Below are 22,840 nucleotides of genomic sequence, written 5' to 3'. Positions count from 1 at the left end.
AATGCGTTGCTGTCGTGAAATGCAGTTTTCAAAATTTTCCTTCCGTACGTTATTAAGCTTTTTGAATTTTATTACGAATTATGAAAATATAATCTGTTCATTTCTTATATTCTTTGAGGATTAATGGTCTTTTGATAATGATCCGTGCAGGCTTAATAGCCCATAACATATAGAGTGATTGTCCAATCATCATTAACCAAACAGATGGAGCGTATACGATTATTTCGTAAAAGTAAGAGTAATTTTTTTCTTTTGATAATTTCTGAAAATGAATTTTTAATTATAAGTAATTAGTTTATTTATAATTAACAGATTTATCTGGCTTTAATTCGGTTATTGCAAAGCCTAATTGTCTTCTAACATATTTTCTAATTATTAGAAATTAAATAATGAATTATATTTTTTAAATGTTTGTAGTTTTCATGAAAAAATTTTTTAATGTTCAAAATACTTTTATATAGTAAATCAAATGGATTTATGGATTCAAAAAGCTTATATTAAAAATTTCCAAAACAGCCTGTAAAATTCACTTCCAGGCGGAAGTATATTATAAATTTAATAGTTATTATGCTATGTCCTATAACATTATTATCTTTTAATTTCTGAAATTTTATAAGCATTTTTCAACTTTCACTTCTCATAATGAATAATTTCTGTACCTCATCTTCATAAGAATTTTAATTAAAACTTAATTGGGATCATAAATTGGATTCACTAGAATCAATATAGATGTGATCTTATATTACACCCTTGTCCATAAAATTAATTTTTTTTAATTATTTCGTTTATATTATAATTTATTTAAAAAAATGGTACTAAAACTTTATAATTAGCAATTTTATAATATAACAACAAAAGTTTAACGAAACTGCTTTTTTCCCCTCCAATTACACAGGTACAGTAGTAGTAACCATTTTTTCACTTTGAAAAATGGATAATACTCTGACGATTTGTACTCAAACCCAATATAATTCTTGTACATTTTTATGAATAATCTCGGATTAAGATGTCTTTTGATATTGTCTGACCTCATTGAGTTGGGCCTTCCCGTAATGCACAAAATTGAGGCTTTAGAGTACCGATAAATACAACACAGTCCAATTTGCAAGCTTATCACCTATTCGATACAAAAACAGAAAAGTTTTAATAAAAATTCTATGATAATAGATTTAAAATTGTAATATAATACTTATTAAATTATCGAATCATTATGTCTGTTTGACAAGCTGCAACATGCACCAATAGACGCTTTCAGTTTGCGTTTCCATGACATTCCAGGAACAATGCTAACGTGTATTAATATGTAAACTAATGTAACGTTACCGATGCAAGAGAGCGGCGATTAACGACAAAATGAAGATGCCTATTACCGTGTAAGGTAACTTTACGCGTAACTATCAAGCAGATTAATGCATTATACTTTTAAATTTTTAATTTTTTTTACAAAACGATTTTTTACCGAAACTATTTTTGAATCTTGTAGCATTCTATATATATGGTAAAGTATTTTATATTGTACCGGCTTATAAACTATACCACATGTATAGTTTATAAACCGGCCTGATAAATTATTTGCATGGTGACGTATCCAACTGCAAGTAATATCAATTAATAGCAAAACTGGTCTACCAAGAAGAATGTCGCGCGAAACGTACGATTGTTTGTTTGATGATTCTATAAAATAAAAATATGATCGTTAAGTTAAGCCTTTGCACTCTCAAAACTATGTATGAATTGTGTATCATATATGTTGCACAATACTTTATTAATTTGATAATAATTCAGTGTAAGAATACTAAAAATTTATCTCTTCTGTCGGCAAGAAAAGAACGTTGAAAGAAAATATGATATCCTATCATAATTTGAGCTGCCACTTGTCGTATATGTTGTACCCGTATATTTTATTATGGTGAATGTGGACCAGCGTAAAAATAAAATGTGTTATTCCAATAACAATTTTGCTTTCAATTTTTAATTGAGCTCTGGAAACTGATTCTGCTGCAATTTGAAAAAATTGTAGACCTATAAATTCTCACTGTCGTCCGTTTGTGTGTCTATCTATCCTTTCTTAATATCGAGAATGGAGTTAGATAGATGAAAGCCAAGACCAGATATGAAAACCTTAGGGGCATGAAGCCTCGATTAACTATATACGAACTTCAGATGCAAACCGGAAGTCACGTTATTTTAACTCAAAAACTTCCTCTGAAAAGAGTTAGATAGATGACCGGCAAGACACTACTAATTTGAGGTGGAGAGTTTATATTTTAAATAAAATAAATTAAAAAGATATGATTAAAAATTGCACCCCGGTATTGTGACGAAGTCACAATAAATAATTGCTCGTTTAAGTTTACTTATTCTTGTTTTAACAATCTTGTGTTGGGATGACTTTTCTCTGTCAACCTAGATAAAACACGCTAATATTAAGTTTAAGTAACTCCTCAATTAAAAATACATTGTGCTTCTCTTCTTTATTTTATATTAGAACGTCAACTTTCCTAAAGGAATGATTTAGAGTACGGCAGGTACAATTTATAGCGCGTGTTTGGCCTGCAATTTTCAAATTGCAGACCTATGACGTCCCTTCGTTAATCTCGAGAATGGAGTTAGTTTAAAATCGGGGTTTAGGGGTCGGAGGTCCCGATTAACTATATACGAAATTCCAGTTTAGACAGGAAATCACGGGATTTCAATTCAAAATTTTCTCGACCGGCATAACTCAACTGTTATCAGGAGGAGTGTGATGTACAGGAGCAAGACACTACTAAAATCGAGAATAGATACGGAAAGCTTTGGGGACCGGAGATCCATTAAATATACACGAACGTCCAGTCTGGACCGGAAGTCACGTGACTTTTTTTAATTAAAAGTTTATTAAAAATTGCAACCCAGCATCGTGACGATGACACATTAAATAATTGCTCTTTATAAATCGTATTTCAATCTGTATTCTAAACCAGTGTTTCTTAACAGGGGGACCGCGGCCCCCTGGGGGTCCGTAAGAAGTTTGCCGGGGGACCGCCAAATTATGCAAAATTTCCTTCAGAATATAATAAAAAGAAAATTGATGTATAACCGAATATCATATTGAAAAGTTAAATAAGAAAGATAAAATTTTCGTATTTAGTTTTTTTATTTATTTCTTATTTCTTCCTACTTACAACTTTGTTAGTAAAGAAGAAATAAATGCAAATATGCTACTTACACCGCAGTATTTACTTCTTTTATTCCAAAATAATTCTAAGAAACTATTAATGCTTGGAATTTTAAAAATAAAGCAATAATAAAAAAATCAATTTATTATAGATAATTTACCAAATATAAATTATTATTTAAAAAAATGGGGGTCACAAAAACATTATGAAATATTTGGTGGGCCGCGAGTATAAAAAGGTTAAGAACCACTGTTCTAAACCGTACTACACCGATATTTTAAATTGATAATGCTTGGGCTTAAAAGACTGGGTACAATCTGCAACCATTAGATCTCGTTTATTTATTACAGTTTCTACCAAATTCTCAAAGATGTTCAGTGCGATTTATGAGATTAAACTCTACTTAGAGATACAATAAAGAAATTTGCAATGAAAATTTTACATTTATAATATTTTTTAATATAAAGTATTTATAATATTGAAAGAAAATTTAATAGATAAATTACTGAAGTTATCAATATAATCCTTTCTGATCTTGTTTTGATAAAAAAAAGTGTAAGGAAATATCTTTATTAGATCCTTATCAAAAGATTAGTAAAGGCTTCATTAAAACATAAAATCAATGTTGAGTTATTGTAAACAGAAATTGAATTATACTTAACATTTGAAACTAAAAGTAATTCCCATTTGTATTGTATAATATTTAAAGGCCGATAACCTTAAATTTTGTGGAAAAATTTAGGTAGTAATTTTATAGGTATTGAAGCTTAACAGAAATTAGCATGAAAGAACCTTTCTCGTAGATAGAACTGAATCGTTTTACTCGCTGAAAAGCGTTAAAAGTGATAGTCATCGTCCTGTTAATTCTCTCGACAATATAGCTTGAAGAAATTTACGGTGATTCCTATTTTTAATGACTTCTCACCGCATGTGGTGTTTGTTTATAGAGAAAACAACGTACGTAATATCTATTAACTTGCGTGTTAGTAATGTTTTTGTGATGTAGTCTTCGAGAATAGTGATTGCGACGAGTGCTTAACCATTATTATCATTGTTTATCAAATTTAAAGCGTATAATGTAATCAGAAAAAGTTAAGAGTCCAGGCGATCGAAAAATGGAATTTCTTCACGAACGATCTATTATCGTCCCTCACCACCCCATAGCCCCCATTGAAAAAGCAAAAGAAAGGGGGAAAAGAACCAGTTCTGTGTTAAGTAATATTTGTTTTCTGTATTCCTAAAAATTATAACATTACATAAATTTATTATATAAATTGTGTGTATGGCAGCTTTAAATTCAGTTGATTTTTATTTATAAATTACAAAATCATATGTACGAATATCTTCCAATATAATTCTTATATATAAGAATTATATCAGAAGTTATGTATGAAATCCATCTGAACCGATTCCAAAAATATCAATTTATTTATACTAAATGTAACTTTATATAGTATATTGAATTTAAAATAATATCGAACTGTTTTAAAGTAGCTGTATCAAATTTTAAATACCATGAACTTTAAAAGAAAATCCGTTTTATATATTTTCTTCTCGAATATCTACAGTAGAGCCTCGATTATCCGACCTAATTGGGGACTGGGGTTGGTCGGATAATTGAAAAGTCGGATAATCGAAAAGTATGAAAAAATCCATTATTAGTGTAGTATATTATTATATCCCATGTAATTGTAATATTAGTATATCGCTATTAACCTACTTTGCGTTGAATTTTCATCGATGTTAAGCCTAACAAAAATTTGTTTAAAATAATAATCATCGCTATTGTATCGTTAAAAATTAGAAAGTTAAGCCTCGTTTAAATACTGGCTCCCTTTAATGATCGAATGAGTGTTGCCAGCTAAAACACGTAAAAATAATATTAAAGTAGCCAAGACATAGCCAAATATTGTAGCGCCACATCAATAGCGGACATTAAAATTTGCCGACTAGGACGGTCGGTTGATAGGGGGTCGGATAATCGAGGCTCTACTGTACTCGTATAATCCCAGTTATAAACCGTATTTAGCCTAAAAGTATTTTTTAATGTACTCAAAATATTTAAAAAATTAAACTTTACAATATTAAGGGGAAACTAACAAAAATTGAAGTTATAATCACATTAAATAAAGTAATTCGGTAATTACAGAAATCATATTATATTATATTTTATCCCGCATTACTTACATAAAAAAATTGCAAAAAAGTAATATATTATCGTGGGCTAGTTTGGGGGATGCGCAGGACTCAGCTACACCCCCTTCTGTGGGTTTTTCCCGAGTAAAGCCTGATACCTCAGGTAGTAAAACAGTTTTTAAGGCACACAGTTTCCTTTCTGCGCCCTCCTTTAACGATCTGGATTCTTTATTGCATGTTATTACTGACATTTCGTTCAGATATAATTAACAAATATGATCTTTAACGCGTTTTCTTTTTCTTTATCGATAAGTAAGTTCAAAATCAAATTTACTGCTTAACATTCCATACATTTTTTTATAAGAAAATGTAGGAAATTTAATTTCACATTAGGTTACTCAATGCTGACGTATTTGTTTATAAGGTTCGATATTGAAGAAATTATTTATTTTTTTTGAAGGGTTAACATATTAATTTAATTAGGTCCTATCGAAATTCTATAAAATCCACGTTATATGAAATTTAAGCAAGTACCTAAAAATTCAGCATAAAAATAAAACTATAGTAAAATTTTCGTTTACTGAATCCAAAAAAATTCCTTCGCCATAGGATCGTAAATGGTAACAATTCCGAATTTTATAACCGAGCCAGAATTTAACGTTTTCACAAATGCTAGCTATCTTTACCGACATTCGGGACTTATCTTTCTGGTGTGTATGAAGGAATATATCACAGCATTTGCCCAGATATATCACAACATTATTGTTATTATTCATTTATTTTACAAGTAAACGAGAAATACAATCCGGATAAAATTTTATATCGATGTTAGATAATTTCTCGAAAAACACATTTCATTTTTTTAAAATTTTTATTGTTAATCACGTTCGCTAATATTGAGATCCACCAATAGCCGAGTGGATAAAAGCGAACACAGTTATGGGTTGGCGCCCAACCGAAGGGCTAGCTAGCCTCGTGTTTCTGGGTGTTATTCACGTGTTTAACCCTGAATAGAGACCAGTTCCCGTAGAGTCCTCCGGAGATCCCCTTGGCAACTCGCCCACGTGCATTATTCCATCAAACATGCAAACACGCTAATATTAAAACATCTTCCTTTTTAATATCAAAGGTGTCTAAGAATAGGCTATATAAATATAAATCTATATAATCATTCTACCGACTAATTAAATATTGGTCGAGCTTTTTCAGAATTATTTCGGGAAAGACATATTTAAAGCTTTCCGACGATTTATTCTTGTTTTATTTGATGTATAATTCTCACCCACGCATAACTATATTAAACAAGTATACTAGATATACCGGTAATATATTTCGCTGCTTCCCGTCGTTTTCAACTCTATAAATCGCGATTTATTGTACAGAAAAATTGTAAGCGTGGGTATAACGTTAAATTTATATTATTTTATTTTTTATATTAGAGAAATCCATTAGTTTATCGAAGAAAAAAATTGCTATAATAACTTTAAATGTCCAGAGAATAAAGAAATATTTTTATTTCTGATTTTTATTTATTTATTTGTTTATTTTAATTCTTCAAAGGTAACGACGTAGGCAAGAAATACAATACATTCCAACAAAGAATATAGCATCCTATTAAAAAAAACGGATTTTTACATAATCCCTAAATAACGAGGATAATTTTTTTTTCTATTTGTTATGATTATTTTTTTCCTTTCTTGTTTGTAAGTTTTTTACTTGAAATTTTTTTGCTGGTTTAATCGGTCAAAAGTCGAAAGTTCACGCGTTGTTTGAAAGTAGTAGTCCACGAATTACTTTCGAAAAATAAAATGAAAGAAATAAAAAAAACATGGCGCGTCATAAAAATTAAATTTTATATTTTTCTTTCTCGAATTTTGCGAATATAAAAACAGAAACGAATGAAAACAAATCAGGATATTTAAGTTGGAAGAAAAAATGTTTATGCGTGTTCTTTTACGGCCTTTACTGGTAAATTTTATGGATTCGCTCCGTCGGGACATTTCATTTTAGTTTCTTTCGTATGTCAATTATTCGGCCGATGATGTATTCGAAATGATGATGGCAGATCGATTGAGAATATTTATAGAAAGTGCTATTGCGCATGTTGTTAACTGTCTCCTAAATGAAACGGTAACATAGTATTTATCATCGATTTTTAATGTTTCCTTACGATCAAATTATTCTACTTTTCAATGGGGGGAAACATTATTTTCAAATCAATCCATTATATAAGTAAAATGAATAGAAGAAAAATCGTTAGAGTTAAGAGACAACTTACTTCAGCCGTTGCAAGAAAGCTGAGAAAGAGCTGCAAGAAAATATTCGGGTAATAAAAAACGAAATATAATTACAATACTTAATTTTAAAAACAAAGTTTCGGACTGTTCAAATTAAGATACAGGCTTAAATAGCTTTGAAATAAAAAAAAAACTGGTTTTTCCCTCACGATAGGCCTATTAACTTGAAAGTATAGATTGCGTGCTCTTCATTTATTAATTCGTATATATTACATTTAATTGGCATTTTTATTTAAATTGTTAACTTGAAGAGAATATTACTACTATTATATATATACTCACGAAGGTGACATAATACGACGCAATCATAAAAAAAGTTTAATAGGTAAACTCGTGTGCAAAGGGATTTAGATAAAATTATAACTAGTAAATATAATAATAAAGAAATAATTTTGCAATAAATGAAAATGCAATGAGGGCCATTTCATTTGGCAAGCGTGCAACATAAACGTTTTCAACTTTCAGTACGCGAAAAACATAGGAAAAGAGATTTTTTTTTAAATTTCTTATAATAAATACAGACTAATCTTTTAAATATTCTTTATAATAATCTTAATTTTATTTTCAAAGTAGCAATTAACTACTGATAATGCATGTTTTAAGATGTACATTTTTAATACGTCGAGCATTTTGTAGTGACGAATTTTTTTAAAAACTTATCAGAGTTAGATTTTCTCCTGAGCAGAGAAATTAATCTTTTGCAGTATTTTTTAATTAAAAATATTTTAAATGCAAAACCAATGTAAATGTAATTAGCTTAGTTTGTTCCATTAAATCAGGAACGTTTCTGATAAAATTTATGGTATGTTTCTGGTATGTTTTATAACGTGAATAAATTTACCTTGTAATAATCATAAAATGATTATGCGAAAAACTAACAATTCTGAAAAGTGTATTTTACGATGTTTATTTTACGTAATCTGAGAAAATTTCTTTCGTCTTACTTAATTGTGAAATGATTAGTTATTAAATCCACGAGATCTTTCGCAGATCACATACTGTACAATGACGGAAAATCTATACGAGATTTATCGAAAAGAAACAAATAAAAATATATTAATTATGATAATTTCGGGAGATTAGTCTCTATAACGAGAGGGATTTTCAGTCAACGAATGCTAAGTGAAATATCGAAGAGGATTTATTTTAGTGTTTTACCATTAATTAATTATCCATGAAGATAAATTTATTGCATTTCATGTTTTTCTACGATTTATTTTGAAATCTCATAAAATTTGTTCGAAAATATTAAAAATGCTTTTAAATCTATTTATCAAAAATCTTTCCATTAATTAAAACAGGGGAATCTTTTATTGAATTCTGATGATAGAGCGTACAGCGTTACTTTTAAAATAGTCTCATCCTTATTTTTCTATTCGACTGTGGACAAAAACTCTCGAAAAGTGTGAAGTCGAACATAAAATTTCGTTTAGAACATTACTTAGAATTTATTGTTTGGTTCGTGATACTTTGCATTTCTTTTACGTTTACAATAAAAAGATATTCCGAAAGATTTACGTCTACTTCGAAGTATATCGATTTATAAGATAAACAATCAAAGTAAATATCAAACAATAAAATTTAAACAAGACCCATAGAATTAATAGTAGTCAGGATAATTTCTAATTCATCCGAACGACACTGTGAACATATTACTGCTTTCGTTAAACTAATAAAATCTGACTTCAAAATATACTGTCTACGCCAATAATAGATATAAAAGTAGATAAACTTTCTACATTATCACATATACGAAATATAAGTTTAAACTTGCGTACGACACTATAATTTATTATATAGTTTAATACGTGTAATAAATTTGATTTTTATGTTTGCATAACCTCACTTCCTAAATGTTAATTTTGTATGTCTTAAATTAAAATACTGTATAGACTTAATGCTGGTCAAGTCTTACTAAAATGTATGTTAATGTTATGCTTTTTGTATTTTAGGTAACGAACGTGCAGTGACCTATGACCTTTAGTCGGCTGGTACAACCTCCGAACAGATGGGCTTCGATCGTCTTCCCATCAACTGTCGGCGACCGGTTGATGTCTGAACCAGCGACGGACACTGGCTGGCCAGGTGTCCTTTTCGCCACTTGAATTAACCCCAAGTCTTTCCTATCCACCCACCAATTACCCCGACTCGATGTTCCTCAACCAAGCAATGAGGTATTATAGGTTATGGATCTATTGTTGTAATCTCATCTTATTAGTGAGCGTTCTGATCTTTATCGTTCTTGCTGTGTGGGTCATTACCGATATCCGCCTGGCTCTCTTCCCATCTATTCAGCTCCATCAACCCACTCTCATTTACGCTTACTTCGCGCTAGCTCTTCAGGGTGGAATCTTGCAAGCTATTGGATGCGTTGGGGCATTAAGGATGAACGAACGGCTTCTAACTATTTACTGGACGCTGATGTTGGTGTTGCTTTTTGGGGACGCCATCGTTGGCATGGTATGGTTGTTTCGATATCAACATTTGACCACAAATTTACGCAGCGATCTCAGATCGAGGCTTCTATCAGATTATGGTATCGATGTGGAATTCCAACATCTTTGGGACCAAATCCAAATTGATTCAAAGTGCTGCGGTGTAAGCGATCCTCACGATTATAATTATACGAGTTGGATTATGCACAAGAGTGCCAAGCACCAGGTGGTCCCTCGAAGTTGCTGTAGACATTACAACGTCTTTCAGGACTCTAATCTGAATCAGAGTTGTGTGGAAACTTATCGCGATGACATAATATATCAACAGGGTTGTTATAATTCTGTACGTCGATGGTTGCAACATAACGCGGATATGTTATCGGTGCTTGGATTCTGTGTCATTGCTTTTCTAAAACTCTGTTTCCTCGGCATTCTCAGGTATGAAATCAAAGAAATGATTCAAAAAATACGAATTCTGAAAGATATGGACGATCAGTCACCTATAGTGGGTCTCGAAAGTCAGATCATAAAACCGGATGCTACCCACGTGACCAATAATTGTACTACTCATCCCAACTATGTGATTACAGAACCTTTGAATGGAAATAACAATGAACGCGATGTCAAGAATTCGTGTCCTGTTTAAGTTTTAATACCGACAACTGATGGTCAGATTAACAGATAAATTCTATCCCCTATTATTCTTAACTAAAATATCATTTCTTGCATTAAAATAAATTCCTTTTACATATTAATTCCACTAGAAATAGCAAAATAAATACTAATAAAGCATTTGAACTGAATCTATGTTTATTTCTATATCTGTTATTCCTGATCACACATTTGTCAGTATTAACTTGGACACTGTAAAGAACTGAAGGAAACGAGTCGATTTGCCTTCTTCTTAAGATCAACTTCTTAAGGAATAGTTTTGTATATTCACTTCTTATTTGCAACAAAAATTACTTGACACAAGTGCTTTTCACTCACTTCTATACTACGACCGTAGTGAAATCTTTAATAGAATTAAAGCGGAGAAAGAGGAAGAGAGATGTTAGCGTTTTAAAACTGTATACAACGAAATCAAAAAGGGACCCCAATTTTGGAGAATATTTGGTCCTGTTCCTACAAGAAATCGACCAGAAATGTCCTCCTCATTCAAAGTATTTCCTGTTTGCGAATTGAAAGCAGTATTAACATAGTCTGATAGATTTAGTAATAGTCATGTATTCTACAAAAGACGATACGATCTTCGTCCATTCTCGATTATAGTCAGTCTGTAGGAAAGAAAGAAAAAAAAAAACATTTATTCCTAACATTTTCTCCTATCATTTAGCAGACATATCTCTTATATCCGAGATTTTTCAATGGAACGGATCAAAGTTGCAACTTCGGCTTATATGACCCACGATGGTCTTCCCACCCCTTCTTCCGTACCCAATACACAATCTGTGATTTGAAAGAAAAAGTAAAAAAGCTGTATAATAATACCTGTATATCTATCTGTCTACATACATATTGTAACTATATAAACATATATACACATAAATATTGTATGTATGTATATATATATTAAAAATATATATACATACACTTACACACATTACATGCAAGAACGGCAAATTGGCTGTTTATAGATTCTTTCTCAAGATGGCTTTCCACCATTGGATAATAGCATGCAGCTGTTTAGAATTAAACACGAAGCGGAACAAACAACTAGTCAAATAAAGGAAATGTGTCCGGATGATTCGTGTTCTGTGATTTTTGCCACTTTAATATAACAAAAAAAATAAAAAATAAGCGTTAATAGAATATTTATCAAAACATCAGAATCACGTTTAAAATCACTACTATGCTTTTTGTCTGCGTGTGTGTGTGTGTGTGTGTGTGTGTGTGTCAGACTGTCAAGCTGACAACAAGTTTGCGTGTATTGCGTTGATAGACATTTATATTTTTGCTTATTTTATTTATTGTGAAAAGTCTACAGAATAAATATTCTATTCATTTAAAATTCAATACACAAATTTATATTCGAAAACGTCATCCAATGGTTTAAAAGTCAACGGGACTTCACATGGACATTTTTTTTAGTTTTATTTAAAATAATTGAATATTTTATCGTTCTTCTTACATAATGCATTAAGCTGTATTAAAACCTGTTTTCCAAAGGAAAAAAAATCAGATCCAAAGGATGAACTTCTATTTAAAAAAAAATTAAAAAAGAGCATCGGAAGCATCGAAACAAATGGCCGAATTAATTACAAAATATGTTTGTTCGAATGAAAAATTCCAGATGTTTGTACATATAGTAAATTGCTTAGCGAATAAACTCTTGGAATATTTCTTAGGAATATTTAATTGACAATTAATGCGGCTAGTTGGTTTAGCAACTCCATTTTGTTTAATAGGAGTAGATTTTTCTAGATGTTATTTAATAACCATTAATACAACATTTAGAGAAAAAAGGGAAAAGATATCTTTCTAAGATTGATTAGATTTCTACTTAAAACGAAAGAATAATAATCATTTGTATATCATGTTACATTGAAGAATAATTATTTTGAAAAATATCATTTCTATAAATAGCCCTTATAGTTTATTTCACGATTTAAAAAGAGTGGCCATTAGAGAGACGATACTTTATTCCTCAGTTCCCTATTGTCGTTCGTAGAAGTATTAAAAATTGTCATACGAAGTATTTATTAACCAATAAAATTTATATAATATTTTCGTACAATATATTTATATATTTGTAAATTTTCTGAAAAAATAAAATAATTAGCAAAATTTCTGTGCTTAAAAAATCGGGATAGACATCCGATAAAATCAGTTTACGTGGAATCTTCCTGGAATATTGACTTTTCGTATTTTTGGATATTCGATTTAAAATATCCATTTGTATTCTCGTTATCTGTATTGTGTGACTTTTTGTTTCTTTGAATTGCCGATAGAAAGAAATTCACTGTAATCAATATAAATGTTGTCCTTCGTGGTAAGGTTATTCTTCATTTCGTTCTCTCGTTCCTTGTCATTAATTTCTTGTCTCCAGACTTTTATCGTCACTGAAAGTAATCGTCAATCGATCTCTAGTAGGGCCTATAACATGCAAAAACTAATAACTTGTCTAATAGAAAGTTTAGTTTAATAAGCTTATATTTGACGAAGCGTCAGAACCTGGCCAAAATTACTCTTTACGGGTCTCTGGCTATGCAGAATATTCAAAGTTATCAAAATCGATGCGTGATTTGTCTTGGAAAAAATTTTCTTTTATGAGTTTCGCATTTAATTTTCTTTTTATTTCGAGAGCGAAACAAATATTAATTAAAATAGCTTGTTGTAATAATAATAGGAAGAAATAAAAATGGGGAAAACAAGATAGAATTTCATTAATTCTTAACAATACTTCTTATCGGGCAAATTTTCTCAGAATAGCGATTCTTTCGAAAGAATATTCATTAAAAACAAAGAAAATTATCTCTGTTTCATTGTTATAGCCGATTTCTAGTATCGGCCAACCATTATCTAATTCAATTACTACTGCGCCTGTTCTGTCCATTGATTTATTTTCTGTAATTATTTCATTTGTTTGAACAAGCACGAATATCCTCAGATAAACTTTCGACTGATATAAGTCGAATAACTGAAAGAGGAATTCATATTTAAAACAAAAATAATAATAAATAAAACTTCTAGCACCAAAAATTTACAATCGAAAACTCGACTGTAAACACATATTTTAGAATTCTATCTTCTAAAAAGATTCTAAAATGTGCTAGAAAATTTTGTTCGATTGAGGTCTTGGAGAAACTCTGTTTCGCCATAGCAACGCACGTGCAAATCCTGTGTCGGGGGTAAGGTTGCCGAGTAATGATCGATCCCGTTTGACACTGAGCGTGCGGTTGACCTTGAAGATTCGTCATCTCTTCATTTATTTCCAGTAAAATATTTTCTTTTTTCTACGATATTAACATTTACAGAAAATATACGAAACGTTGGATAAACAACTAAAATTGGGACCGGTTGGGAAATTGGTAGACTATTCTTTTTACTTTCAGATTTTGTATTGGGCGCAGATACGATTAAATTATTTACATATTTAATTGTAATTAAACAAAATCGACTGTGTTTAATGGAAGTACATTAAATCTCTAGCGGCTGCGCTCCTAACTTATATGTTCTAAACTGCGACAATTATTAATTCCATTCGAAATAAAACTGTATCCGTGTTTGATTCTGTTTATACTGAAAACCGATTTGGATTTCGAATAAGCACGAAACCATTATAATGTAAAACTTGTAAACCTATTATAATAGAGGAACTGTTGTTAAATATATAAATATATATATAAATATATATAGTGTTTCTATACGATATAGATATAATTTTTTAGAATTACAGTTGTTTCGTTTAATTAAATTTAACCAAAGTATTAAAACCTTGCCAATGTATCAATAAAACGTTGTTTATATAAAAAATATATATATAATAAATAATTACAGAAGAGATTTTTTAATACTTAAATGTCTTATATGAAAATTACCAATTTCACAATTTCTTTCAACGGTTATTTCATCGTTTTATATAATTTTCTATCAGACCTTTATGCTTAAATTAACGTTATCATTCAAATTCTATACTAATAACCTATTTAAATATTGAACATTTTATTTTTAAACACGTTAACCGTGTTAATAAAGTAGTAAAATAGTATTTAAATATTTGATCTCATCGAAAAAATCTGAGATTTTTTCCGGAAACTGAAAAGTTTAGATTATAAATGTACAGTATATATATATAAATAAACAAAAAACAAAAACAAAAACAAAATGGAGAGGAAAATAAGATACGATGCTTTAGAAAAATGTTTTCTCTCTGAAGCATTATTTCAAATCTTCAAATAAAATATGCCTTCCTTATTTTGATATTTTGAAATATATTCTCCGCGATTTTCCTTTTTCCTGAGATATTAAGCTGTTAAAGAATGGATGCGGAAACTGGAAATAACTTATATTTATATACAGTCGAAGCATCAATAACGGCCACCTCCCAACGGCGACCAGCTCAAAAAGGTGGCCATTTTCGGGAACGTTTATGTTTGAAATGCATACAAAAATAACTTCCAAACAATGATCATTTTTTTATCTTCCCGTCAGTGGCCGTTGTTCACAGGTTTGACTGTACTGTACATAGTCCAATATCATGTAGCTAGCATCAAAATTTAAAAAAATAAGACAATAAAATTATTTTCAATATATTAAATGTAACAATTTTAATCGTAATTTTTCTAATTATTTTTATTATTAATTGATCGTGACCTTAAAGATCTTAAATATTATAAACTGCAATTTAAAAATCTTATTTGAAATTAATAAAAATCAAAATATTCTGATTTCGTTTTCCTTCTAATCATTAAAAATATTTTTAAAAAATAATAACACTGCAATAATAAATGGAAAATTATTATATAATAAAAATCTGCAGCTAACCTCTTTTATACAATAAAAATTTTCTGAAACTTATAAAATTAAAAGCGAAAGAAAAATTGGAAAATCAAAACTGATTCAGACTTTGGTCTAATAAAAAGTTACTCAATAAAATTGATCTTATGAGAAGCTTTTACAATTATTTTTCAAATATTTTTATAATAAAACTTTTCTAAAGTACCTAATTTAATTAGATTTAAGCTACAAAAATATAACTTTGATTTACTCAAGTAAATTTAAGAGATTGAAGTAAATTTTTTAATATTAAAATATGTTTTTTTTTTTTAATTTTTGCGCAGAATAATAATTTTTTAACCGAAAAACTCAAAAAATAACAGCATTTAATTGTAAACATCTCTCTGTAATTAAAAAAACTTCTAAAAAAGAATGCTCATTTAATCAATTCTTTCGATCTTCATTTTTATCCAGCTCATTTAATAAATTAATGGTGTTGTTTCTTTTTTTACCTATTGAACCACAAATTGATTGTCTTACGATGTTAGATCACAAAAGCATATATTTTGTAGAAAGTCAGAAGAGCTGAACTAATCAATCTTTTATGATGAAGCGATGCAGGAAGATATAAATTAATTTTTACTCGAAAAATTCAATACACTTTATTATAGAATAAATTAAATCAAACAATTATTACGTGTTTAGAACTTTCATTATAAATTATTTTATATTTGAGTAGATTTTATGCTAAAATGTTTTGTTTTAATATGATAAGTCGTGTTAATTAATTCTATCATCCGTCATATTTTAGACACTTTTGGAATACCTTAAAACACTGGTTTTCAACGTTTATGTGCTGATGGCACGTACAATTTACGCTCGTTATACGAATATACCAATACACCAACACTGACATACCAACGTATGTATAATGTGTATCAATGAAAGGCGATGTAGATATGCATTTTTATTCCCGCATAAAAAGTATATAAATAACATTGAAAAGGAAAGAAACAATTAGCATTTCCTGAATTATTTTTTAAAATTTTGTGACACTTCTATGAGAAGTTGGCGACACACCAGTCGAGAATCACTGTATAAAATAAACAAGTTTATTACACTCTTAAAATATTCATAGTAAACATTTTTTACTGACTTTCATCAGCTGAAAGGAAAAATGGAAATATATATATAAAGATAAAAAATTTACACTCAATAATATCTGCAGGACAACATATAATCATTTATATTGTATATATTTAGATTTTCCTTCAAAACAGATAAAAAAGATTTAAAACAATTAACGAGAGTAGTCTATTCTAAACACTTGATGCAACACACTACTTGGCAAGAGAGTAATACTCTAATGAATTCTTATTTTTTTGTTTCTGTTTATTTTGAGAATAAAAGTAATTCTAATATGTATATTTTTTGCAAGTATGGAAACAGTTTGCTTCTGTTGTTGTATATTAATTTTAATAATTGCGAATTTTTCCGAAAATGTTGTTTGAAACTTTTAGATTATCATAAAATCATATTTTTATAATATACAGTATATTCTTAGGGTGTTGAACTTCAAGTTCAATAACCTAAGTATATACTGATTCTTTTATGACTGTCTATAGGCTATACATGGATACATGGATAAATAGTATAAAAATTATTTTATATATAATATGTATTTAAATAAATACATACAGTATAGCACAGATAATATAAATAAAAGTTTTTATTAGAAAAAACACAAAATAGTGGAACACTAACGTTTTACTTTTTTTAGATATACAGATATGTACTGTTTATTATACAAGGTATACAGTATATAGGCCTAATATAAATCACGTACTAAATAAATGACTTTGATTGTTTAATAATATATTAATTGTTTGAAGACACAGCTTTTAAAATTTATTTAACACTTTCCTTAAATATTTTACTATATATATAATATATAAATATATAATATATTTACTTAATCCGCTAATTAAAATAATGAAAGTTTGAATGTTTAATTTAGTCATTTAAATAAAATAATTAAATTCGTTCTTAAAAAAATAATAAATGAAAGCTTGGAACTTCCCACGCTTTCATTGTCACTATAAACTGGAGTTTTAAAGATTATTGATGTATAAAATTTGAATATTAGTTATTACAGCTATTAACTTTCGAAGTGAAACACCTTAAAATCAAGAGAGAGCTGTAAAAATTTTCATTGCAAGTTATCTTTAAACTTTAATACTACTTAAAAATATTGCTTGCTAGTCATGTAAGCAGAGCAATATGATCATAAATGTAATAAATATCATTAAAAAAATCGTGTTATATAATAAAATCAACGAAGGAGGAACAAATTATAAAAATTTTTTATTAATTCATCCGAGAAAATCTTTTATCCAAAATTGAAGTTAATTAAATATAAAGAAAATTTAATTACGCCATGATAATTATAAAGTAATGTGATTAATTTGATAATGATATAACATTTTCCGTGTTGTATCGTTATGTAATCTAATAACTAAATTTATCCTTTCTTCTTTTTACCAACGTCTTAAAGATCATTTCTTTTAGAATTTTTAAGCTAAAAGATACTTATAGACAAAAATATATTCTTAACTGGTTACTCATAACGATAAACAGTAATAAAAACCTTTACCAGCAACTTCTTAATTAAAAATTATAGTCCTGATGATATGAAAATCAAACGTATTTGGTTCTTGCTAATTAAAAGTGTTGCCAGTAAAAGTTTTTATTACTGGGATATAAATTATCTATGTTAAAAAAACAGATTTTATGCTAGAAATCTTAGCTATTTATCTATCCATATCGTTATATATCATATAGATTTATAAAGATATTGAATATCTTTTACGAGACAAAAAAAAATTGAAATATTGATACATTTAACAACGATAGTATTATTACTGCAATATGCCCAACAATATTGGAAGCAAAGAATGAATTTGTCAATACATTGATGTCCATCAGTAGCCGCGTAGATAAAACCACTGAACACGGGTCGTGGGTTCCCGGTCAAAGGACTGGCCATGTGCAGTTTTTCGGGTGTTCCTCACGTTTGTAACTAAATAGAAAATCCTCTTGGGAGACATTCCCCACGCCCACGTCGCCTTACTGTATACAAACAACAATAATAAAAATTATTTGAATTAATATATTAAGAAACGAGTTAAATTTATGATTTATTAGCATTATTTGAAATAAAAATTCAGAGGGGCAGCGATAATCATTGTTGGAAGATACCCAAATGTTTTTTCCGATGTTATGAATTATATCAGTTGCAGTAGATTGTCTAGGCTCTTCTGCTTCACTATTGTAATTTCTGAGAGACGTTTTTCTCAAGAAGTGATAATTCAATTGAGGCACACAACTTTTCAGAAAAAAAGAGATATTAATTTAAAGGGATAATCATTATTTTTTTCTAATTTCATAATTTCAATATTACATTATATTCATTTTAATCTGATAGTCTGTTAAAATGATTACTTGCAAACTATGCAATATTCTTTAATTTCATAATAAAAGAAGTATCTTGTAACAATCCTATAATATCGTCGAGAAACGTCATCAAAATAAAACATTTAAGAAAATTTCATGTTCATGCTCGATTTCCGATAAAGAATAAATCCAATTATCAAATCGTAAGAATCCCCGGAAAGATAATAAGATCGATAGAATCTATTAAAATAATCAATAAAAATGGCGTTTAATGCTAATGTCTGTCCAATAGAACTATTTTTATATGATCAATAAATTCTGATCTTAAATTTGATTAGAATTTCAATGTTATGAAGTATTTCGATTGGCGTCAAAGTTTAAACGCATCTCGAATAAATTAATTTCGTGGTTCGTTCACATTTAGCAGTTGCTATTAGCATACCGATTTCTATTGAAATTTTAATTACTAGTTTATGAAATGTTATCCATAGATTGAATTGGATTAATGGGATGAGGCAACGCGACACGTGGGCGATCTGCCAAGAGATCTGCCTCCTGAAAAAACTTTCTATCGCAAACTGGCTCCTGTTTAGAAGCTATATAAGTGAAGAAAACCCGAATATCTCCACGTGACCAGCTTTGGTCAGGTGTGTACTCGCTACAACTATCAGTGTCCAGCATGTATAGAAATATGTATAGTATGTATACGTTATACTTTTACTCGTCTTTTGCTTACAACTTAAATCTTTTGATATTTTATCTTGTTATTGGTAAACGTGACATTCACTAAATCATTCTAATAAAGGTTGTGGTATGTTAGTCATCCTTCGTGATTCATTAATATGGTGAGTTAGAAATTCTGTCATAGTTGAAAATTAATGAGGCCACAACTCTATTTATACCGTTTAGAAATTTTGTAGATATGCGAAAAAGTATATAAATTAACCTAATTTTATTTTTATTGTTTGCGTAAATTAGGAGATATTTGCAAATCAATAAAAATAATTGCTTATATTTTAAAAATACAGTAAAAACCGTGTAAACTGGAATTGTATGGTACCGAATATCTTTTCCGGTTTGGAAAGTTTCCGTTTAGGACAGGTTTTACTGTACTATTAGTTCACAAAATTAACCTTTTTTAAAGGCAAAAATCAATTTTTAAATGTGCTCTTTATATATATTTTTAATAAGAATTAAACGATATTAAAAAAAAAACTTTTATTTATAACTATTCTCGAATAATTAATTGATTCTGTCTAAACATGACTTGGAATATTTCTGTCATTCTTTACCAATGACATGTTAAATCACCGAAATAGGTCTAATTATAATGCATAGCTTACGACTTAGCCATTAATCTAACGCAATCTAACACTATTAATTCTTAATGATTCTACGCGTGCCCATTTAAAACTCTATCTATAATCCTTTAAAAACGAAATTTTAGATATTAATTAACATATTCTGAAGATATTTAAAGAAAAAAATATTATTAACTTTACTAATATATCTTACTAACGTAATCCATACATTAAGACTTAATGGCCATTAATTTAAAAACATTTTCAAACTTTTAGAAATTCTATGCCATTAAATAGTAAAAACTGAAATTATAAAACAAAAATTATCTGTAAACAACTAATACAGATTAATAAAGATTCGATTTATTATATTATTTTACACTTTAATATTTGAAATACTTTACAAATCACTCAAGAATTAAAAAGCCCACCAGTGGTCAAGTAGACCACTCCACTCGACCACGGGTGGGCTAACACCTCCATTAAACACTAAACACAAGTATTTGGTCGCGGGTTCGTACCGGGATAACGCTAGCCACATGTTTTCCAGGTTTTCTTCACATGTCTAACGCCTAAATAAGACCAATTTCCCATAGAACATCCTCCCGTAGGCATCCATCTTGATAGATCGCTCATATCACATTAATGCATGCAATATAAATATATATATATATTTATATTTCAAAGTCAACGTGTTTGAAAGAAGCATGTAATGGAATATCATAAAAAGTTACAACCTATTCTTATATATAGTGGAGCAAATAAGCTTATTTTAAGTCGAATCCTAACCCATCACAACTTTGTCTGGACTAATTAATTAATATAAGCACGGAAAGAATTATTACTACTACTAACGAGAGAAGAATTTTTAATTTAGTTTATTTCGTGTATGACGTAAAATTAACATAAAATTATTTCAATTAAGTCTACGTTCAAATATTAATGCACTTGAAATAAAATTTTCTTTTATATTTTCCTCTCTCCTGAAAAATATTTCTAGGTAGAACCGGATTTGATAATTCGTATAGGTTACTTTTTTACATATTTGATTAGTTCATTACTTCTTTATTGAATTTTCGAAGTGTTTCGATGATCAAAACAGAGTAAAGCCACACTATCTTTTGATTAGTTGTATGCAACGTGTAATCTGATTAGTTAGCTACTAGACAACTTTAATCATTATCATCCTTATTCAACTCTACCGTCCATTTGCCTGCTTAAAATGATTCTTTCAGAATAATTTCACAAAGTTTTAAAAGCTTTTTTGTAAATTAACTGATTCCACTCGATGTCGTGCGTGTAGTCAAGCTGGTTGCTTAAAATTAATTAGAAATATATCTAAAGAAAGCATAATCTAAATCAATATTTATGAGCAGTTTATAAATCAAAGTTGAATAAGCTTTTATGAAATATTAAATAGTAAACAATGCTGTTATTGGTTTAAAACAGAAAATGAAAAATCTAACTAATCTATTATTGAGCCCCCCTTACCATTACACTGGCATAGCATCATTTTCCAGTAATAGCTTATTTATTATTAATAATAATTATTATAAAAATTAAAATATTAAAAAACAGTACATGAAATATGGATTTCCTTTGAAGTGAATGTGTGTAATTGTAATGTGGCAGTTTTCTATATAATTTTCTTTAATCAAAAATATAGTATATTTTGGCAGTTTCTTATTGAGAAGTTTTAAATAAGATTGATGTACTTCACCAGAATGGAAGTGCAACTTGTGACATGAAGCAAAGAGCAATGCTTTTGTTTTCTTTAAAAATTTGTAGCCCCTATATACATTAGTATAGTGTATATGTATATAGTAATAATAATGTATTATATTTTTTAATTCGATAAATTTACTGAATAATAATTTTGATATATGTTAACTTTAAATGGCTCGTATAGCATTCAGAATTTTTGGAGTTTTTATACTATTCTTTTATTATATTATGATTTCTAGACTGTATTTGGAAAATTTTTTAATTTTTCGCATAATTCTTTCAGATACGCGCAAAACTTTGGAAAACAAACGTTTGTCTATTTCTGACATTCTGATATTACACTGTACTTAATTTTTCAATAAATAATTTCGTGCCTGCCTAGTTCAAAAACTTGCGATATAATATTAGTAACTCACAATTCGCTAACTTAATTATTTTCTCAAAATAATGACAAAGTGACACTTTTGTCAATTTTTTATTAAGACGAGTTTTTGTCAGAAATCAACTCAAAGCAAATAAGAATGGGAGAAATAGTTAAACGAATATATGGAAAATTTGAAGCTTTTTAATCATAATACCTGTGCTTTTGAGACATATGAGTAGAAAGGTTTAAAAAGGAAAACATTTTAAGGATGCTACACGGGTAAAAAGTTATTTTTCCTGTTTAATTAATTAATAAAATTATTTCCAACCGTAATATGGCCACTTTTGGAATTAAATTATTCAAATGCTCTATTTAAAGGATCTTCAAAATTTTTCTAGATTAGAAGACAGAAAAACTTTTTAAAATTCTATTATAGATATAACAATAAAATTTTCAGTTCTATTATATAAATTCATACAATTTTTAAAGTATCGTCTTCATATTTGTTTAACATTTAGAGTACTTGATTGAT

The 22,840-nt window shown here is 28.8% G+C and overlaps 2 protein-coding genes across 3 annotated transcripts in view; one reads left to right on the top strand and one right to left on the bottom strand.

Moving 5' to 3' along the window:
• The window catches only part of LOC111626810 (tetraspanin-9-like), a 54,401-nt gene extending 43,072 nt beyond the window's left edge, over positions 1–11,329 (top strand). The window contains exons 1-2 of one of the 2 annotated variants that reach the window (XM_023370317.1): positions 5–232; positions 9,544–11,329. In XM_023370317.1, the coding sequence (XP_023226085.1) occupies positions 9,743–10,672 (930 nt within the window). In that variant the 5' untranslated portion in view covers positions 5–232; positions 9,544–9,742 and the 3' untranslated portion in view covers positions 10,673–11,329. Of the gene's footprint in view, positions 1–4; positions 233–9,543 lie in introns of those variants that run through there. The other variant, XM_023370316.1, reaches the window with a different exon arrangement.
• LOC111626832 (pseudouridine-5'-phosphate glycosidase-like) overlaps positions 1–22,840 on the bottom strand; it is a 175,913-nt gene that overhangs the window by 47,889 nt on the left and 105,184 nt on the right. The window lies entirely within an intron of this gene.

Source organism: Centruroides sculpturatus, unplaced genomic scaffold (genome assembly GCF_000671375.1).
Source record: "Centruroides sculpturatus isolate CEXI.00-Female unplaced genomic scaffold, Cexi_2.0 scaffold280, whole genome shotgun sequence".
Classification (NCBI taxonomy): domain Eukaryota; kingdom Metazoa; phylum Arthropoda; class Arachnida; order Scorpiones; family Buthidae; genus Centruroides; species Centruroides sculpturatus.
This window is presented reverse-complemented; position numbering and strand designations above follow the sequence as displayed.